We start from the raw sequence: 17,724 nt of genomic DNA on the forward strand, positions 1-17,724 counted from the left end.
TGGGTTCCAAAGTGGCGAGAAGGATTGTAAAGGTCCACTCCTAAGCTGGTTTCATATGAACCCCAAAATTGAGGACCTCCTAGGCAATGGAGTGGTTGAGAGTTACATAGCTAAGAGAAGGAGTTGTTTGGGGGGGAAGGGGGGTGTAGGACAGAGTAGACAGAACATTTTTTTTTTGTGAAATTGGATTTAAAATTGAAAGACTTGTGTGGCACCAATCTAGGTTGCTGGCAATTTTATTATAAAAGTGGAATTTCCCTTTAGGAAAGTAGATATAATATAGTAGAGGATCAAGTGTGAAATCCATTTCATGCAGTGTATGCAGGAGCATACCCCAGGTATCACCAAAGGATGACACTCCCAAAATAAATAGAAATGAGAATCCAAGGACAGGCCTCATTTCCACTCCATGACCCTGAGACACCCGGGTTCATCTATAAATAAGAGCGAGTGTGCTGTGCAAGTGAAATAAGATGCTTGATACAGACTTAAGATTGCTGCCATTAGGGCTCTCCCATTTATGAAAGCTATCTGTATGAACATATGACGACAATTTCATATGCATATTTGTTTCTATGGGTCTAGATGTGAAGTGGTTAACATTTGCGTTTTGTTTTATATTATCCACAATTCACTACCTTGCGGGAATAATGGAATATGTTCCACATCTTCACAATAAAGATGCAAGTGTTACCACGCTACTTGAACTGTACTGCATTGTGTTCTATATAATATTGCTTGAGTAATCCATTATGTTGTTTGAACTAGTTAACACATTAGCCTACACCTGTAATCTACAGTATATTGCAATGCTTCCTGCTTTCCAGTTGTAGCTATTATGTTGAACACCATTGAACACCTTCTAGCGAGAAACCCTCAAGTGTACAATTCTATCTAACGTCTCTTTTGTTTGTATACAATGCTGCATGTCTCCCATCAGTATGATGCAGTGGAACATTTTGAACTTTTGTCATTTGAAGCCAGTAATAATAAGCCACGGAACATAGTATTTCCAAATAAAAAGAGGAGCCTTTTAAAAAAATCAAAGGAAGCTAAAACTGTATTGTTGGAAACAAACAACAACAATGAGGTTTTGAAGCCTGTATTCGATGAATCAACTCATGAGATAGAAGCAGGAGAGAAGGGAGACATCTCCGAAGTGTTTACAGGAGGTAGAGGAAATGCTACAAGCAAAGGGGAAGAATTTCAGCAGACCACAGCGGACAATGCCGCAAGTTCTAATACTCCAGTTGTGACTACACAGCCAAGCGCCACACCAGCTGCAGTCAGCAGAGAGACCTCACTAACATCATGTGACCCATCAGTGTGTAGTGCAACAGCTTCTCCAAATCCCTGTGACGTCCCTCCTTCTGACAGCACAATTGCCACCACTGGGCTGGATGATGCGTCATGTATAGAAACTACACAAGTTACCGGAGAGCAGCTGTTCATAGATGACAATGATGGCCAAAATAACTGTGCAGCAACATCAGCTCATACCAGCAAAGCTGGTACAATTCAAGAAATAGATGAATACCAAGAGCACTGCGATGGGCATCACAATACAAATGCAGCTTCTGAAGCAGATGGTGTAAAGGAGAATGATGTTCAGACCTCTTGTCATAGATTGGATCCATGTTCAGAAAACAGTACTTTGCTGCAGGTGTGAAACTATCACATTACCCATAATTCCCTACAGTATTACATTTGCTCCACTAGGCTTTGTAGTTTATTCCTAGAAGAGTGTAGTAGGTTAGTGTATTTAAAGTGATATTAAACTCAAAATAATGAAAATCTAGAAAAAAAACACTGTATTGTGTTAAAGTAATATCTGTAAAACCCTTCGTCTTAATATTTTTTTAATTTTTCAAGTGTAAAAAAATGACAATGTTCATTTTACACAGGTTATTTCTTGCCTTTGCCAGCAATATAGGAAGAGGCTGCTTACAAGATATAGTCACAGTCAATGCACTGATGTGAAAAACAAAGAGCAAAACACCCCTTGCTGGGGCAGCTGCCATGGATATACTAAACATTGACACAAGAAAAAGCATCCATATGGGCAATAGTACAACAATATCTCACTGAAGCCTCCAATGTGTTACATAATCAAATTTTATTGGGGAATCTATCCCAAAAGAATTATAAGAACAATTCAAATTATTTAAAAATCATAAAAGGGTAAGCAGCTCCACATGTCACATATATAAATCAATAGTCCATGCATAAATATATGAGAGAGAGAATGGGTAATGGACCATGCACATCACTTAGATTTAAAGTATCAGCGCCCTCCAATAATAATCCAACTACCAAGCGGAAGTTAGTTTAGAGCACATATGATACCGCCGGTGAGCGGAAATGTAATTAGCTTAGGCAGGGGTCAGCGTATTTAAAAGGGAATGTTCCCTCTTTCACATTACCTTCTGGAGAAGTGACAGTTGTCATGTTGAATTCAAAATTTCTTTGAACAGCCCTGGATTATTATCTGAAGGCACTGGTACTTTAAAGAGGAACTCCAGTGAAAATAACATAATGAAAAAAAGTGTTTAATACAATAATTATGTATAAATCATTTAGTCAGTGTTTGCCCTTTGTAAAATATTTCCTCTCCCTGATTTATATTCTGAAATGTATCATATGGCGTATCATATATCATATGGCAACATTTTGTGGGCCTGATCTGTTTTAGAAAAGGTAAAGATTTCTCGTGGGAAAGGGGGTATCCGCTACTGATTGGGATAAAGTTCAATTCTTGGTTACGGTTTCTCTTTAAATCTAAGTGATGTACATCTCTCTCATATATTTATGCATGGACTATTGATTTATATATGTGACATGTGGAGCTGCTTGACACATTGGAGGCTTCAGTGAGATATTGTTGTACTATTGCCCATATGGATACTTTTTCTTGTGTCAATAGTCACTGCAATGAGGAAAGAGTGTATTGGTTTTGTTTTTAAACTACAAAGAAGAGCATTCCTGCTGCCTCCTGGGAAGGCTTTATCTGGGTGGCCCTGCTTGATGATCCTTCCTCAGTGCAGTGCCTGAATTCATATTTTATCAGTAGCACAATTAGGATAACAGCATCTTCCTCTGTTGCCTGCAAAGGCAAGAAATAACCAGTGTAAAATGTTTTTTACACCTTAACAATTAATAAAAATGATTGTAAGGCAGGGTCTTATAATGTAGATATTACTTTAATTATCACAATACAGTGTTGTTGTTTTTTAGATTTTCATTTTTTAGAGTTTAATACCACTTCAAGGTAGAGCCTTCATATATGTAGAGTGTGTACATTTTGTGCCAGGACAAACTGCACAAGTCTGTTTCATTGTATGAGAGTCTCTTGCTGTTTCCCCAATAGACATCAGGTATAGGATCCGAAGACCAGACATCCAGAGAAACAGATCTCCAAAAAGAGAACCTGAGACTGTCTGCTGAGATTGTGGAACTGCAATTTCAATTACAACAAGCAAATAAAGACTTACCGCGGTTAAAGGTATGATCTGTGACCAATTAATTGTTTTATTAGAATGGATGACATGTTTTTTATGCTAAATATAAAACATATAATATAGACTTATTTATCAAAGTGTACAGGTAATACCCAAGTTAGGAAAGCCGGACATATGAAAAACCCACTAATGTGAACGGTCCAATCCTCTCCCATGCCGTCATTTATGGGGAAGTATGAAGGAGGAGCTTCAAACTTCCCCCTTGCCCCTGCAGAACTCCCCTGCAGCAAAAGCAGTGTATTTCTCACCTAGCAGCCAAGTCCAATGTTTTGTGTCCTCTTCGGTTCACCTTCTGCTTGTTCTAGTACCGCTTCCTGTTTGTCACAAAACATGCAGAAGATCAGTACTAGAGGGAGCAGGAGGTGGCATGGATAGACACTTAGCATTGGACTTTGGCTGGAAGGTGAGAACAGCACTGGAGGTGCAGGGGGACAGAAAGCGGGCACAGGGGTTGGAAAGCAAGCACAGGGAAAGCAGGCACAGAGTGACACAAAGCAGGCACTTGGAAACAAAGCAGGCACAGGGGGACACAAGGAGGCTCATGGAGGCAAAGGTGGTACAGTGGACAGAGATGGCGAAGTGTTCCAACTTAAGAATGGATTCAGGTTAAGAATGGGCCTGCAGTCCCTATCGATTCGTTAAGCGGGGGACTACCTGTATATGGCAATTTTCATTAACTGATCTTATTACAAGTCAGTAACTGTTAAGGAAGTCAGCTTTGATTTCCATAGTCTGATTGTAAATGGTTGTGCTGTCATAAGATGCTTGATGAGGCTCTTGCTACTTAAGCAGGTGACAGAGAGGGCTAGCATAGTGGGTGACACTTTTGATGGATCACTGAAGCTAATTTGTCAAGGTATCAGTAAAACTAAAGCAAAAGTGGAGCAGCTGTACAGTAGTCAATCAGAATTCTAATTGGTTGCTCTGGGCAGCTGTTCCATTTTTTGTTCCAGTTTTCCCTGCTCCTGCCCTCATTAAATTGGCCCCACTGTGCCAGAGTATGGCGCTAAATTAGTACACATCAGTGTGTTCCCTACATAGTGCCTGATGTGTATTGTATTTTGAGCTGAATTATCAAAGGCAACTCCAGGCTGGATGAGTCCTTATTTTGGTAAAACCCCTCCCAAGTTAAAGATCAAAACATCCCGTTTACTAGCTTATTAATCAGATTGCTCAAATATTACATTTTTGTGTGGAACAAGACTTCCTTTTCTTGTGGGAAACCTGTGTGAACATTGCTTCTGCATAATACTGCCTGTAGAATGTGATCACATACACTGAAGCTTTGAATACAGAGAGTATTTTTTTTAAATCTGTGGGTGGAGCTGCTGCCACCTGGATTACATCATCCTGCTGTTCAGACTGTGAGAGGGTAGACACAGAATAGGCTTTCTGAGAAGATTGCAGCCTGCAGCATGGATAGTCTGTGGTGCAGGAAGTGGACAGAATCTGGGCTTCTGACCAGATACTTTAAAAATGATTTATTTGACATAAGCTAATTTTAGGAGGCTTTACACATGCAAAAATAAGCAAACAAGCTCTGTTACTATGTTCCTTTACAGCACAGGTGTCAAACTCAAGGCTCACAGGCTGAATGCGGCCCTCCATGCCATTTTATGTCCCCTCAAGAGTTTCAAATGTGTATCATTGTAAGCAGTAACAGAATTACAACACACTCCTTCTCCTCCACAACCAGCCATGTGGCTGGTAAAACACACACACCTTCTCCCCATCGCCCCAATACCATCTCCTCACTTACAAGAGTATCGCAGCCAAGCTGAACATTATTTTCCTGTTCCAGCAATGCATCGTGTCTCTTCTGTTCTTTCCAGCAGTCACACGCTCTGTGCTTCCATACCTCCAGTTTTCAATCTATATTTGGCATACATACATTAAAGGAGCGCGTGGCAGTCAGGACAATCAGAGGAGACCTAAAGCAATGCTGGATCAGATAAGTACCAAACTACTCTGCTGCGCTACTCTGCAGAGGGGGGAGGAGAAGCCCCCCCCTCCCCATGGTTGTACAGTTAGGCCACTCCATTGGAGACTGTTCAATAAATGTTAAATCCTGATAAAAAATTTGGACTGAAACTTAGACTATGTTTTAGATTTTGACCCTTTACGTGATTGAGTTTGACACCCCTGCTTTACAGGATTAGAAAAACATTTGTTTTTACTAGGTTACAATACTACAGTCGAGGAACTGAAAATTCACTTACCTTTCCCAGTTCTCATTGTGGTCTGATCCTGGCCCAATTGAATATTTGACGAGTTTTACAGAATTCACTCCAAGTTTTTGCTGGGTGTCGTATATATAGTCTGTCTGATTATCTGTTTATAAATCAATGGACCTAACCACTGCTTTTCAGCATGATATCATTTGATGTAGTATTTTGGGCTGAGTTTTTATCACCCTGTTAATCTGATTATTGCCTACCCATAACTATCAAACAAAGCCTAAGTAACTTTAAAGATCCTTTTGAGCCAGTGGAATTGACATAAAAAAAAATCTAACATCCAAACCATAATGAGCATAAAGAAATATTCAGGGGGAAAAAAAATAATAAAAATCTGGCAGAGTTTTCAAATTTGCAGTAAGCTTCAAAATAACACATTTCAGAGCTTTCAGTGTCCCCTACTGGCAAGATTGTGTTGCTAGTGCCACTGAAGGACACGAGGGCAGACTTCAATAGGGAAACCGCAATAAAACCACAGAGTACTGTGGATAATCACTAATAAACGTTTGGCTGTACATTAAAGATGTCTAAAAAGAAAAAAAAACAATTTTGAGGTGTAGTATATGCAGAACAGGGAGTTGGTAAATATTATTTCAGCTTTTTATCCTGAGTGTGTGTGAGTGTGTGTGTGTGTGAGTGTGTGTGTGTGAGTGTGTGTGCGTGCGTGCATGCGTGCGTGTACTTCACATGTTTGTGCCAGAAAATAAGTTATGTCTCCTTTTAGGTAGTGAAGTCTGTTGATTTCTGTGAAAACTTGCACCTAGCAGTGAGCGTAAGCCCCTCCCACTGAGGACTGCTCTTAGGTCTGGTTCACATTGGGGAGATTTTTCAGCGCTTTGCTGATCGCCGGTGATCAGCAAAGTGCTACTACAATGTATCCCTATGGATACATTCACACTGCAGAGATTTGGATTAATCGCAAACGCACTGCATACAGCGTTTTGGGGGCGATTGCTCTGTGATTCTCATTTTATTGACCAGGAATCACAAGTGCAAATCTCGTTGAATCATGGCAAATTACGAGATTTGGGCTGCTGAATCGTGGACGGAAATGAAATTGCGGTAAAGCACTCAATGTGAACCAGGCAGCTTCAGCATTATAATCCAAACTGATTTGCCGCAGGGACGCAGCAGAACAAGGTCTTATTACCCCCCAAAATCCCCAGGGCAATATTCTGGGCTCCTTCCGGGTAGAAGCAGAGATTTGTGCAGTAGCTCTGCCTCTGCCCACGTCCACCTCCGCTGATCTCCGCCTCTCCTTGCCCCTCTCAGTTTTCTTTCACTGAGAGGGGCAGGGAGAGGCAGCGATCAGTGTGGAGATTGACTGTACTGGAGGCAGAGCTACAGCCGAAAGCTCTTCTCCTGTATCCTCCTCCCCCCCCCCCCCCCCCCCTGGGCAGCATAATTCACGACCTGGAAAGTCGTGAAATTTTCCCACAGGATTTCTTGGGGATAAAGACCTTGTTCTGCTGCGTCCCCGCGGGAAATACGTTTGTATTGTAATGCTGAAGCTCTCTTTCATTAACCTATTTTGGTTCCTGGACGTAGAATCTACGTCCAGGAACCATGCGCGCTACCGCAACCGATCGCGCGCGTGCACGCGCACTCCCGGCCGCGGATTCGGTAGCCAGGCAATCAGTGAATCGGGCTATGGTGCCCGATCACTGATTGCTCTCCCCCGCTGAAAAAGCGACAGCTTCTCTCGGAAGCTGTGCTTTTTCTGGCTGTCACCTCCACCATGCGTCGCTCTAAGCGTGTGTTACGCTTAGAGTGACGTCATGTAAACAAACTCATGGCCGCCATCTTGTGGCCAAAAAGTAATACTACAACTGAAAGTAAAAAAAAATAAAAATTAACAAACATTTACATTATAAATCTATTGTTTACCTCCCACCCTCCCAAAACTACCCAAATAAAATGTTTACTATAAAAAAAAACATTACAATAAAAAAAAAAAACATGTAAATATTTACCTAAGGGTCTAAACTTTTTAAATATCAATGTAAAGATGAAATATTTCTATATTTTTTTTATTTTAAACTTGTAAATAGTGATAGATGCAAACCGGAAAAAATGCACCTTTATTTCCAAATAAAATATTGTCGCCATACATTGTGATAGGGACATAATTTTAACGGTGTAATAACCGGGACATATGGGCAAATACAATACGTGAGTTTTAATTATGGAGGCATGTATTATTTTAAAACTATAATGGCTGAAAACTGAGAAATAATGAATTTTTTCATTTTTTTCTTATTCTTCCTGTTAAAATGCATTTACAGTAAAGTGGCTCTTAGCAAAATGTACCCCCCAAAGAAAGCCTAATTGGTGGCGGAAAAAACAAGATATAGATCAGTTCATTGTGATAAGTAGTGATAAAGTTATAGGCTAATGAATGGGAGGTGAACATTTCTCACTTGAAAACGACGGAACGCGAATGGGTTAATGAGGGGTCGGATATGCTCTTGCTGTGTTGTGTCATTAGTCAGATCACATGATGTTATACATCCCACTGGGGACAGCAGCCGTAGAGAGACCACTGCAGCACTTCGCAACAGTGACATTGGTAACATTACATATTCAGTGCCCATGCCCCAAATACTTTGCAGTGATACCCAGAACATTCTCCAGGACTAAATGGTAATCCTAATCCTGAGGCTGTCAATTATGATGATGATGGTCTTGAGCAATCCATAGTGATATGTACTGCTGCATCCCCCAACATTAACATATTATATAGGTTTTGTACTGAAAGGTGGCATTGCAGAATATGAATGTGCTGGACAGATAGGTGTTTTTGGCACCCCTGAATATTAATGATTTGGAGGCACACAGTGCAATTTGCCCATTCATTAAAGTGAACCTCTGGACTAAAAATCTACTCAGCAGAATTTTTAGCTAAGCACCACCCATCAAAGTAAAAAAGCCTGGGCTTTTTTTCCCTGAAGCTGTGCAGAGCATGATGGGATTTCCTATGTTGTTATTCACGTTGCCTAGCAACTGGGAGAGGTGCTCCGGACACAGGAAAGTTGGAACTGTGTCTCATGCTCCCTGTCACCTCCTTTCAACCAAAAAGATGGCTGCCATCATGAAATCAAACATTTGCCTGTTCTTTTAAAACAGTGTGGGTAAGAGATTATATTACCTATCTATTTTAATTAACATAACTAATGTAACTTAATGACAGTATGTTTGTTTAGGCTGGAGTTCCTCTTTAACCTATTTTGGTTTCTGGACGTAAAAACTACGTCCAGGAACCATGCGCGCTCCCGCGGCCGATCGCGCGCGTGCACACGCGCTCCCGGCCGCGGTTCGTTAGCCAGGCAATTAGTGTATCGGGCTATGGTGCCCGATCACTGATTCCTCTCCCCCGCTGAAAAAGCGACAGCTTCTCTCGGAAGCTTCGCTTTTTCTGGCTGTAACGTACCCCATACGTCGCTCTAAACGTTTGTTACGCTTAGAGTGACGTCATGTAAACAAACTCATGGCCGCCATCTTGTGGCCAAAAAGTAAAACTACAACTAAAAGTAAAAAAAATTAAATTCAAACACACATTTACATTATAAATCACATGTTTACATCCCACCCTCCCAAAACTACCCAAATAAAATGTTTAATATAAAAAAAAAAAACATTACAATAAAATAAAAAATAAAAAACATGTAAATATTTTCATAAGGGTCTAAACTTTTTAAATATCAATGTAAAGATGAAATACTTCTATATTGTTTTTATTTTAAACTTGTAAATAGTGATAGATGCAAAACGGAAAAAATGCACCTTTATTTCCAAATAAAATATTGTCGCCATACAGTGTGATAGGGACATAATTTTAACGGTGTAATAACCGGGACATATGGGCAAATACAATACGTGAGTTTTAATTATGGAGGCATGTATTATTTTAAAACTATAATGGCTGAAAACTGAGAAATAATGAATTTTTTCCGTTTTTTTCTTATTCTTCCTGTTAAAATACATTTACAGTAAAGTGGCTCTTAGCAAAATTTACCCCCCAAAGAAAGCCTAATCGGTGGCGGAAAAAACAAGATATAGATCAGTTCATTGTGATAAGTAGTGATAAAGTTATAGGCTAATGAATGGGAGGTGAACATTTCTCAAGTGAAAACGACGGAACGCGAATGGGTTAAGTATTTTCGTTCAAATGGGTATTTTGCTCAAATATGACGTTTGGGGGGACATGCTACCTAATTATGTTTTTTGAGAGGGACATGCTACCTAAATGTTTTGTGGACATGCTTGCTTAGTTATGATCTACAAGATTCTAGAACTGTTTACACTGTGTATTCTGTTTCTCATATGCCTGTATGCAGTTAGGTAATATATGTTTTTCTTTGAGAAGTGGGGTATTGCTCTTATATTGGTGCCCAGACTCCTTTGTTGCATTTTTTATTGTTAAAGCACCAACATACCTTTCACTTTTTATAAATTGGTTAAAGTGAACCTCCAGACTAAAAATCCACTCAGCAGCACTGAAAAGGCTTGGTGTTTCTTTAACCCACTTCAGTGCCGGGGGGGGGGGGGGGGGTTGCCTGTTCGGTGCTGCGTGGGCTCTCCAGCCCGCAGCACCGATTAGATAGCAGCCAGGGCGATCAGGCTTCCCCCCTTTTTTCCCCACTAGGGGGATGTCCTGCTGGGGGGGTCTGATCGCCACCGGCTGCCTGCGCTTGCGGGGGGGCTCTTCAAAGCCCCCCTCCGCAGCGCTTCCTGGCCTCCTTCCCTCCCTCTCCCTCCCTCGGTGAGCTGCGCAGGACGGAGTTCCGTCCTGCGCCGGATAGGACAGGCTTCAGCCTATCAGGTGCCGGCGATCCCCGGCCAATCAGAGGCCGGGGATCGCCGATCTCCTCTACGGCGCTGCTGCGCAGCAGCGCCGTATATATGTAAACACCGGGGAAGATCTTCCCCGCGTGTTTACATTTACCCTGCGAGCCGCGATCGGCGGCTCGCAGGGTGTTCACGGAGACACCCTCCGTGAACTGACATGGAACGGCCGCCATGCAATCCACTTCAGGATTCAGGGGCGTAGTTAAGCGTACGCTGAATCCTGAAGTGGTTAACCACTTCAGGATTCTGCGTACGCATATGTACGCCCCTGAATCCTGAAGCGGTTTCCATGGAAACGGCCGCTCGAATGAGCGGCCGTTCCATGTCAGTTCACGGAGGGTGTCTCCGTGAACACCCTGCGAGCCTCCGATCGTGGCTCGCAGGGTAAATGTAAACAGGCGGGGAAGATCTTCCCCGCTGTTTACATACATACGGCGCTGCTGCGCAGCAGCGCCGTGACGGAGATCGGCGATCCCCGGCCTCTGATTGGCCGGGGATCGCCGGCATCTGATAGGCTAAAGCCTATCCTATCCGGCGCAGGACGGCTTTCCGTCCTGCGCCGCACACAGGGGACGGGAGAGGGAGGGAAGGAGGCAGAGGGAGGACTAGCGCTGCGGAGGGGGGCTTTGAGGAGCCCCCCCCCCCCCCCCCCGCTAGGCACAGCAGCGCGGCGGCGATCAGACCCCCCCCAGCAGGACATCCCCCTAGTGGGGAAAAAAGGGGGGAAGTCTGATCGCCCTGCACGATTTCTGATCTGTGCTGCGGGCTGAAGAGCCCCCGCAGCACAGTTCAGCCAAACCACCCGGTATCCGGAAGTGGTTAAAGTCTCTTTTTAAGATGTGCAGTTGATGTGGATCAAAGCCAAAAGACTGCTCAGTGTTTCCTCCTGAAAAATATATAGACACTCAGTATATTCTAGTGCTAAAAGATATTTGAGGTGTCAAAATATTACAGTATAAGCAGACAATTTCACTTGCATATCCACTTAAGAAAATAATGAAAAAGTTTGAGCTGGTAATTTAGACTTGAAAAGATTGAAAGATATAACTTCTTTTTGAGGAAATTTGTCTACTTTCTTCCTTCCATGAAGCCTTGAGAACCGGCTGGATTTACAGTATTTCCACTGTTAATTAAGCTGGGCTCTTCATGTTTTAAGCACCAATTCCTTCTTGGTTTTATATCCTCATCAACCTATTAAGTGTAAAACAAATCACTTGAATTCTTTACATAGTTTGTGAATGACCTAAGTGAATACTTATCTTTCAATGTGAATTCTGTTTTTTTTATAGTTTTTGTGACCATTTATTAGTCTGCAAAGTACAAAAAAATGTATAAACACACAGTAACTTTTACTAGAATATGAGTTCTACAGTTTTTTTTTCCTACTCGTATGTCATATACTGTATATACAATTGCTTGCAAAAGTATTCGGCCCCCTTGAAGTTTTACACATTTTGTCATATTACTGCCACAAACATGAATCAATTTTATTGGAATTCCACGTGAAAGACTAATACAAAGTGGTGTACACATGAGAAGTGGAACAAAAATCATACATGATTCCAAACATTTTTTACAAATAAATAACTGCAAAGTGGGGTGTGCATAATTATTCAGCCCCCTGAGTTCTACTTTGTAGAACCACCTTTTGCTGCAATTACAGCTGTAAGTGTAAAGATCTGCTCAGCTGTCTGCACGGGCAGACAGCTGTTTGTCCATTCTTTAGGTCTGAGTGCTACAGGTCTCTGGAAAAGAGACCTGTCTTCACTTTGCAAGTTTCAGAGTTGCTCTGCTGGTCAGGAATTTGCATACACTTGTCATGCAAATTGCCTGGCTGCCTCCTTTGATGGCTTGCAGTATAAATACTTTGTGCTGCCAGAATTCCTTGCTGGTCATTGAGGTTTGTTCCTGCTGAACTCACCTGGAGTGTCAGCCATTGCTATCTTAGTATAGCTTATTCTTGGGAAGTGCTCCTTGCACTCCTATTTAGTGCAGGCGGTTTGTGTATAATTTGTACTGCCTATTCTGTCTTGTCTGTGCGATTGCACGGTCGCCAGCGGTTGGCGATAGTGAAGCGTTCTGTCTGTTGGGATCGCACTCGCCCTAGTGGTAGCGGTGGTGGTTCTTTCTGTACTCTGCCTGGGAGTGTAGGCCAGAGCTGCAGTTGCTACTGGCTACTCCTTCTGTCTTGCGATTGTCTTGTCGCCAGCGGCGGTCGACAGGAAATCGTTCTGTCTGTTGGGATCGCACTCGCCCTAGCGGTAGCGGCGGTGGTTCCTTCTGTACTCTGCCTGGGAGTGAAGGCCAGAGCTGCTGTTGCTACTGGCTACTCCTTCTGTCTTGCGATTGTCTTGTCGCCAGCGGCGGTCGACAGGAAATCGTTTTGTCTGTTGGGATCGCACTCGCCCTAGCGGTAGCGGCGGTGGTTCCTTCTGTACTCTGTCTGGGAGTGTAGGCCAGAGCTGCGGTTGCTACTGGCTGCTCCTTCTGTCTGTCTTGTCTGGTACGAACGCTTGCTGTAGGCTCGGTGAGGTAACCGTTTAGCAAGCGTTCGCGTTCTCTATTTCGTGTTTGTGTTTCATTTGTTAGTTAGGGTGGCACGCTTATCACTGGGCACCTAATGCACGGTGATCTTGCTTAAACGCGTTCACTGTTGCGAATGAGTGTGGTGTTCGCGTTTAGCTAGCGTTTGTTATTTTCCTTGATGTTCTGATCTTGGTTATTTGCTGTGTCTTTGCTACCCTTGTGCTCTGTCCTGCTCAGTCTCGTGTCACTATTGGCAATCGCCATTCTTGCGATTGCGTTCCCACTTTGTTTCCGCTGTTGTGTGTTCACCGTCGCTGGGTGGCGACTAGATTGGTGGACACACATACATTCTATCCCTGTGCTCTTTCAGTCTTGTTGGCAATCGCCACTCTTGCGATTGCGTTCCCACTTTGTTTCCGCTGTTGTGTGTTCACCATCGCTGGGTGTCGACTAGATTGCCGGACACACACACATTCTGTCTCTGTGCCTACTTTTCCCTCTACAGGTGTATAGTGCCCCAGTATAGCTAGTATCAAGCCCCAGTATAGCTAGTATAATGACCAGTATAGCTAGTATAGTCCCAGTATGGATAGGTAGTGCCCCAGTATAGTCCCCAGTATAGCCATTAAAGTGCCCAGTATAGCTAGTATAGTGCCCAGTATAGGTAGGTAGTGCCCCAGTATAGTGCCCAGTATAGCTAGTATAGTGCCCAGTATAGGTAGGTAGTGCCCCAGTATAGTGCCCAGTATAGCTTCCTAGTATGGGTAGGTAGTGCCCTCCCCCCTCCGCGGCCGCCGCTCCTGTTACCTTATCATGAGCGGGCGGCCGCTTGTCCGATTAGATTCCCCCGTAGCCGCTCTCCTCAGTGGCATCTCCTATTACAGCAGCGCGCTCGGCGGCTGCTGTGATGAGCAGGAAGTGGTATAGCGGCTTCCTGTAGCGGCGATATGCATCGCCGTTACCATGGGAACCGCTGTACCGCTTCCTGCTCATCACAGCAGCCGCCGAGCGCGCTGCTGTAATAGGAGATGCCACTGAGGAGAGCGGCTACGGGGGAATCTAATCGGACAAGCGGCCGCCCGCTCATGATAAGGTAACAGGAGCAGCGGTCGTGGGGAGGGGAGGAGAAAGAGGCCAGACCCCCCCCCCCCCTCTTTGGTCTGAGTGCAGTCAGTTGCCCATAGACATTGCCTGATGAGTGCTAATGACTAAATAGAGTGCACCTGTGTGTAATCTAATGTGCAAATACAGCTGCTCCGTGACGGCCTCAGAGGTTGTCTAAGAGAATATTGGGAGCAACAACACCATGAAGTCCAAAGAACACACCAGACAGGTCAGGGATAAAGTTATTTAGAAACTTAAAGCAGGCTTAGGCTACAAAAAGATTTCCAAAGCCTTGAACATCCCACGGAGCACTGTTCAAGCGATCATTCAGAAATGGAAGGAGTATGGCACAACTGTACACCTACCAAGACAAGGCCATCCACCTAAACTCACAGGCCGAACAAGGAGAGCGCTGATCAGAAATGCAGTCAAGAGGCCCATGGTGACTCTGGACAAGCTGCAGAGATCTAAAGCTCAGGTGGGAGACTCTGTCCATAGGACAACTATTAGTCATGCACTGTACAAAGTTGGCCTTTATGGAAGAGTGGCAAGAAGAAAGGCATTGTTAACAGAAAGCATAAGAAGTCCCGTTTGCATTTTGCCACAAGCCACGTGGGGGAAACAGCAACCATGTGGAAGAAGGTGCTCTGGTCAGATGAGACCAAAATGGAACTTTTTGGCCAAAATGCAAAACGCTATGTGTGGCAGAAAACTAACACTGCACATCACTCTGAACACACCATCCCCACTGTCAAATATGGTGGTGGCAGCATAATGCTCGGGGGGTGCATCTCTTCAGCAGGGACAGGGAAGCTTGTCAGAGTTGATGGGAAGATGGATGGAGCCAAATACAGGGCAAACTTGGAAGAAAACCTCTTGGAGACTGCAAAAGACTTGAGACTGGGGCGGAGGTTCACCTTCCAGCAGGACAATGACCCTAAACATAAAACCAGGGCAACAATGGAATGGTTTCAAACAAAACATATCCATGTGTTAAATTGGCCCAGTTAAAGTCCAGATCTAAATCCAATCGAGGATCTGTGGCAAGATCTGAAAACTGCTATTCACAAACACTGTCCATCTAATCTGACTGAGCTGGAGCTGTTTTGCAAAGAAGAATGGGCAAGGATTTCAGTCTCTAGATGTGCAAAGCTGGTAGAGACATACCCTAAAAGACTGGCAGCTGTAATTGCAGCAAAAGGTGGTTCTACAAAGTATTGACTCAGGGGGCCGAATAATTACGCACACCCCACTTTGCAGTAATTTATTTGTAAAAAATGTTTGGAATTATGTATGATTTTCGATCCACTTCTCACATGTACACGACTTTGCATTAGTCTTTCACATGGAATTCCAATAAAATTGATGCAAGTTTGTTGCAGTAATATGACAAAATGTGGAAAACTTCAAGGGGGCCCGAATACTTTTGCAACCCACTGTATATGGAGAAATCACACACATCTGTGCTTATGCTGGGGTTTGATATCCCTCAGTTGGCATAACTGCTGCCATGTCAGTAGCTGATGGCAGCAAAGCCAGGAACTTATTGCTGCAGAACTTGTACAGATCTCCAGAACAAACATGGGTATCACTGTGCCCCACAGAAAGTCTGTGACCAATGTAAGGCTGACTGGATCAGCATGAAAATATAATGGAATTGTTTTTGATGTGTATATATTATAGATCCAGTATTGCTGCAGCAAAGGCCTGGGACCTATTTGCAGCGCTTTTGCAGTGCTTGCATATCGCTGGCAATCAGCAAAGTGCTGCTACAGTGGAACCCTAAGGGGGTGGTTCCACTTAATGTGATCGCGCAAAAATCACTGCATGCAGCACAATCGCATCAGTGGATACAGAGCCAAATCGCAATAGTTACAAAAATCGTGGAAATTGCAGGCACTTTGCGTTTTATAACAGAATGCCATAAGTGGGTCCCAGACCTTAAAGTGGTTTATTGAATGAAAACGATGACCATCACTAACAGCGTTAAGCCATGATCATTATTTATATTTTTTCTTGTAATTCACTCTTATACCATATTATGGTTGAACTCTAGCGGTCTCTATTAATTCAGTTTATGTGTAGCCATATGTTTTGTTCATTATGTAATTTCTCATTGAGAAAGTTTACTTCTTCACACTGGTAATGATTGTCTGTGTTGTCACCCTGTTCACTGTTTACCTGTTGCTTGGACACAGATTTGAGGGCTGTCCTACCTTTAGCTTATTAGTAACATTTGTGTTTCATTGTTAGACACTTAGCCTGGAGAAGGATTGAGGTCTGAACAAAAGTGTTGTCGTTTACCAGCTGTAACCTTTTTTGAATACGTATATAGATGTGCAATGGATCGCTTGTACCTGTGAAACTGTGCTAATACACATTTGACTCTTTAGGATCAGATAGCTGATTTGAAAGAAATGTGTGAAGCTCTGAAGAAAGATAAGCTAGAAGCTGAAAGGAAACTTGGGAATGTCCGAGGTGTAAGTAACTAGTATTTTACTACTTACTAAAGCATATGTTACTAAAGGTGTCCATATAATTTTAAAGAGACTCCGTAACAAAAATTGCATCCTTTTTTTTATCATCCTACAAGTTCCAAAAGCTATTCTAATGTGTTGTGGCTTACTGCAGCACTTTCTGCTATCACAGTCTCTGTAATAAATCAACTTATCTCTCTCTTGTCAGACTTGTCAGCCTGTGTCTGGAAGGCTGCCAAGTTCTTCAGTGTTGTGGTTCTGTGATGCATCTCCCCCCTCCAGGCTCCTCTCTGCACACTGCCTGTGTATTATTTAGATTAGGGCAGCTTCTCTCTTCTCTCTTATCTTTTACAAGCTGGATAAATCCTCCTCTGAGCTGGCTGGGCTTTCACATACTGAGGAATTACATACAGGCAGAGCTGTATGCACTCTGCAGGAAGAAACAGCCTGACACTTCAGTGGAAGATAGCTGCTGGGGGGAAGAAACACACAAATGATCTCTTGAGATTAAAAAGGAAGGCTGTATACAGCCTGCTTGTGTATGGATGTATTTTCTATGTGTGGACATACTGTACATCAACCTACTTCCTGTTTTGGTGGCCATTTTGTTTGTTTGTAAACAAACTTTTTAAAACTGTTTTTAACCACTTTCAATGCGGCGAGGAGCGGCGAAATTGTGACAGAGGGTAATAGGAGATGTCCCCTAACGCACTGGTATGTTTACTTTTGTGCGATTTTAACAATACAGATTATCTTTAAAAAAAAATTCAATTAGAGAATTTAGTTCGATTATCCCGTTAGATCGAATATAAAGATTTTTCCAGCATGTCCAATCAGATTTTTTTCGAAAAACCGGGATAATCGTTCGAATTTCTTGATCGGAAAAAAAAAATATTTTCGACTTTCATTCGATTCGATCAATTAGATGAAAAAAAAAACGGAAAAATCGAAAGTTTTTATTGTATCGTGTATGGACACCATAAAGAGTGTAGGCAGGCAACTTGTGTTTGAAGG

The 17,724-nt window shown here is 43.0% G+C and overlaps 1 protein-coding gene across 4 annotated transcripts in view; it reads left to right on the forward strand.

The window, feature by feature from the left end:
- CEP290 (centrosomal protein 290) overlaps positions 1–17,724 on the forward strand; it is a 272,670-nt gene that overhangs the window by 203,880 nt on the left and 51,066 nt on the right. For 2 of the 4 annotated variants that reach the window (XM_068276835.1, XM_068276834.1), the window contains exons 44-46: positions 941–1,663; positions 3,368–3,502; positions 16,627–16,713. In XM_068276835.1, coding sequence (XP_068132936.1) covers positions 941–1,663; positions 3,368–3,502; positions 16,627–16,713 — 945 coding nt within the window. The remainder of the gene's footprint in view (positions 1–940; positions 1,664–3,367; positions 3,503–16,626; positions 16,714–17,724) is intronic. The other 2 variants (XM_068276837.1, XM_068276838.1) reach the window with 1 other exon arrangement.

The sequence above is a fragment of the Hyperolius riggenbachi genome, chromosome 3 (assembly GCF_040937935.1).
Source record: "Hyperolius riggenbachi isolate aHypRig1 chromosome 3, aHypRig1.pri, whole genome shotgun sequence".
NCBI lineage: Eukaryota > Metazoa > Chordata > Amphibia > Anura > Hyperoliidae > Hyperolius > Hyperolius riggenbachi.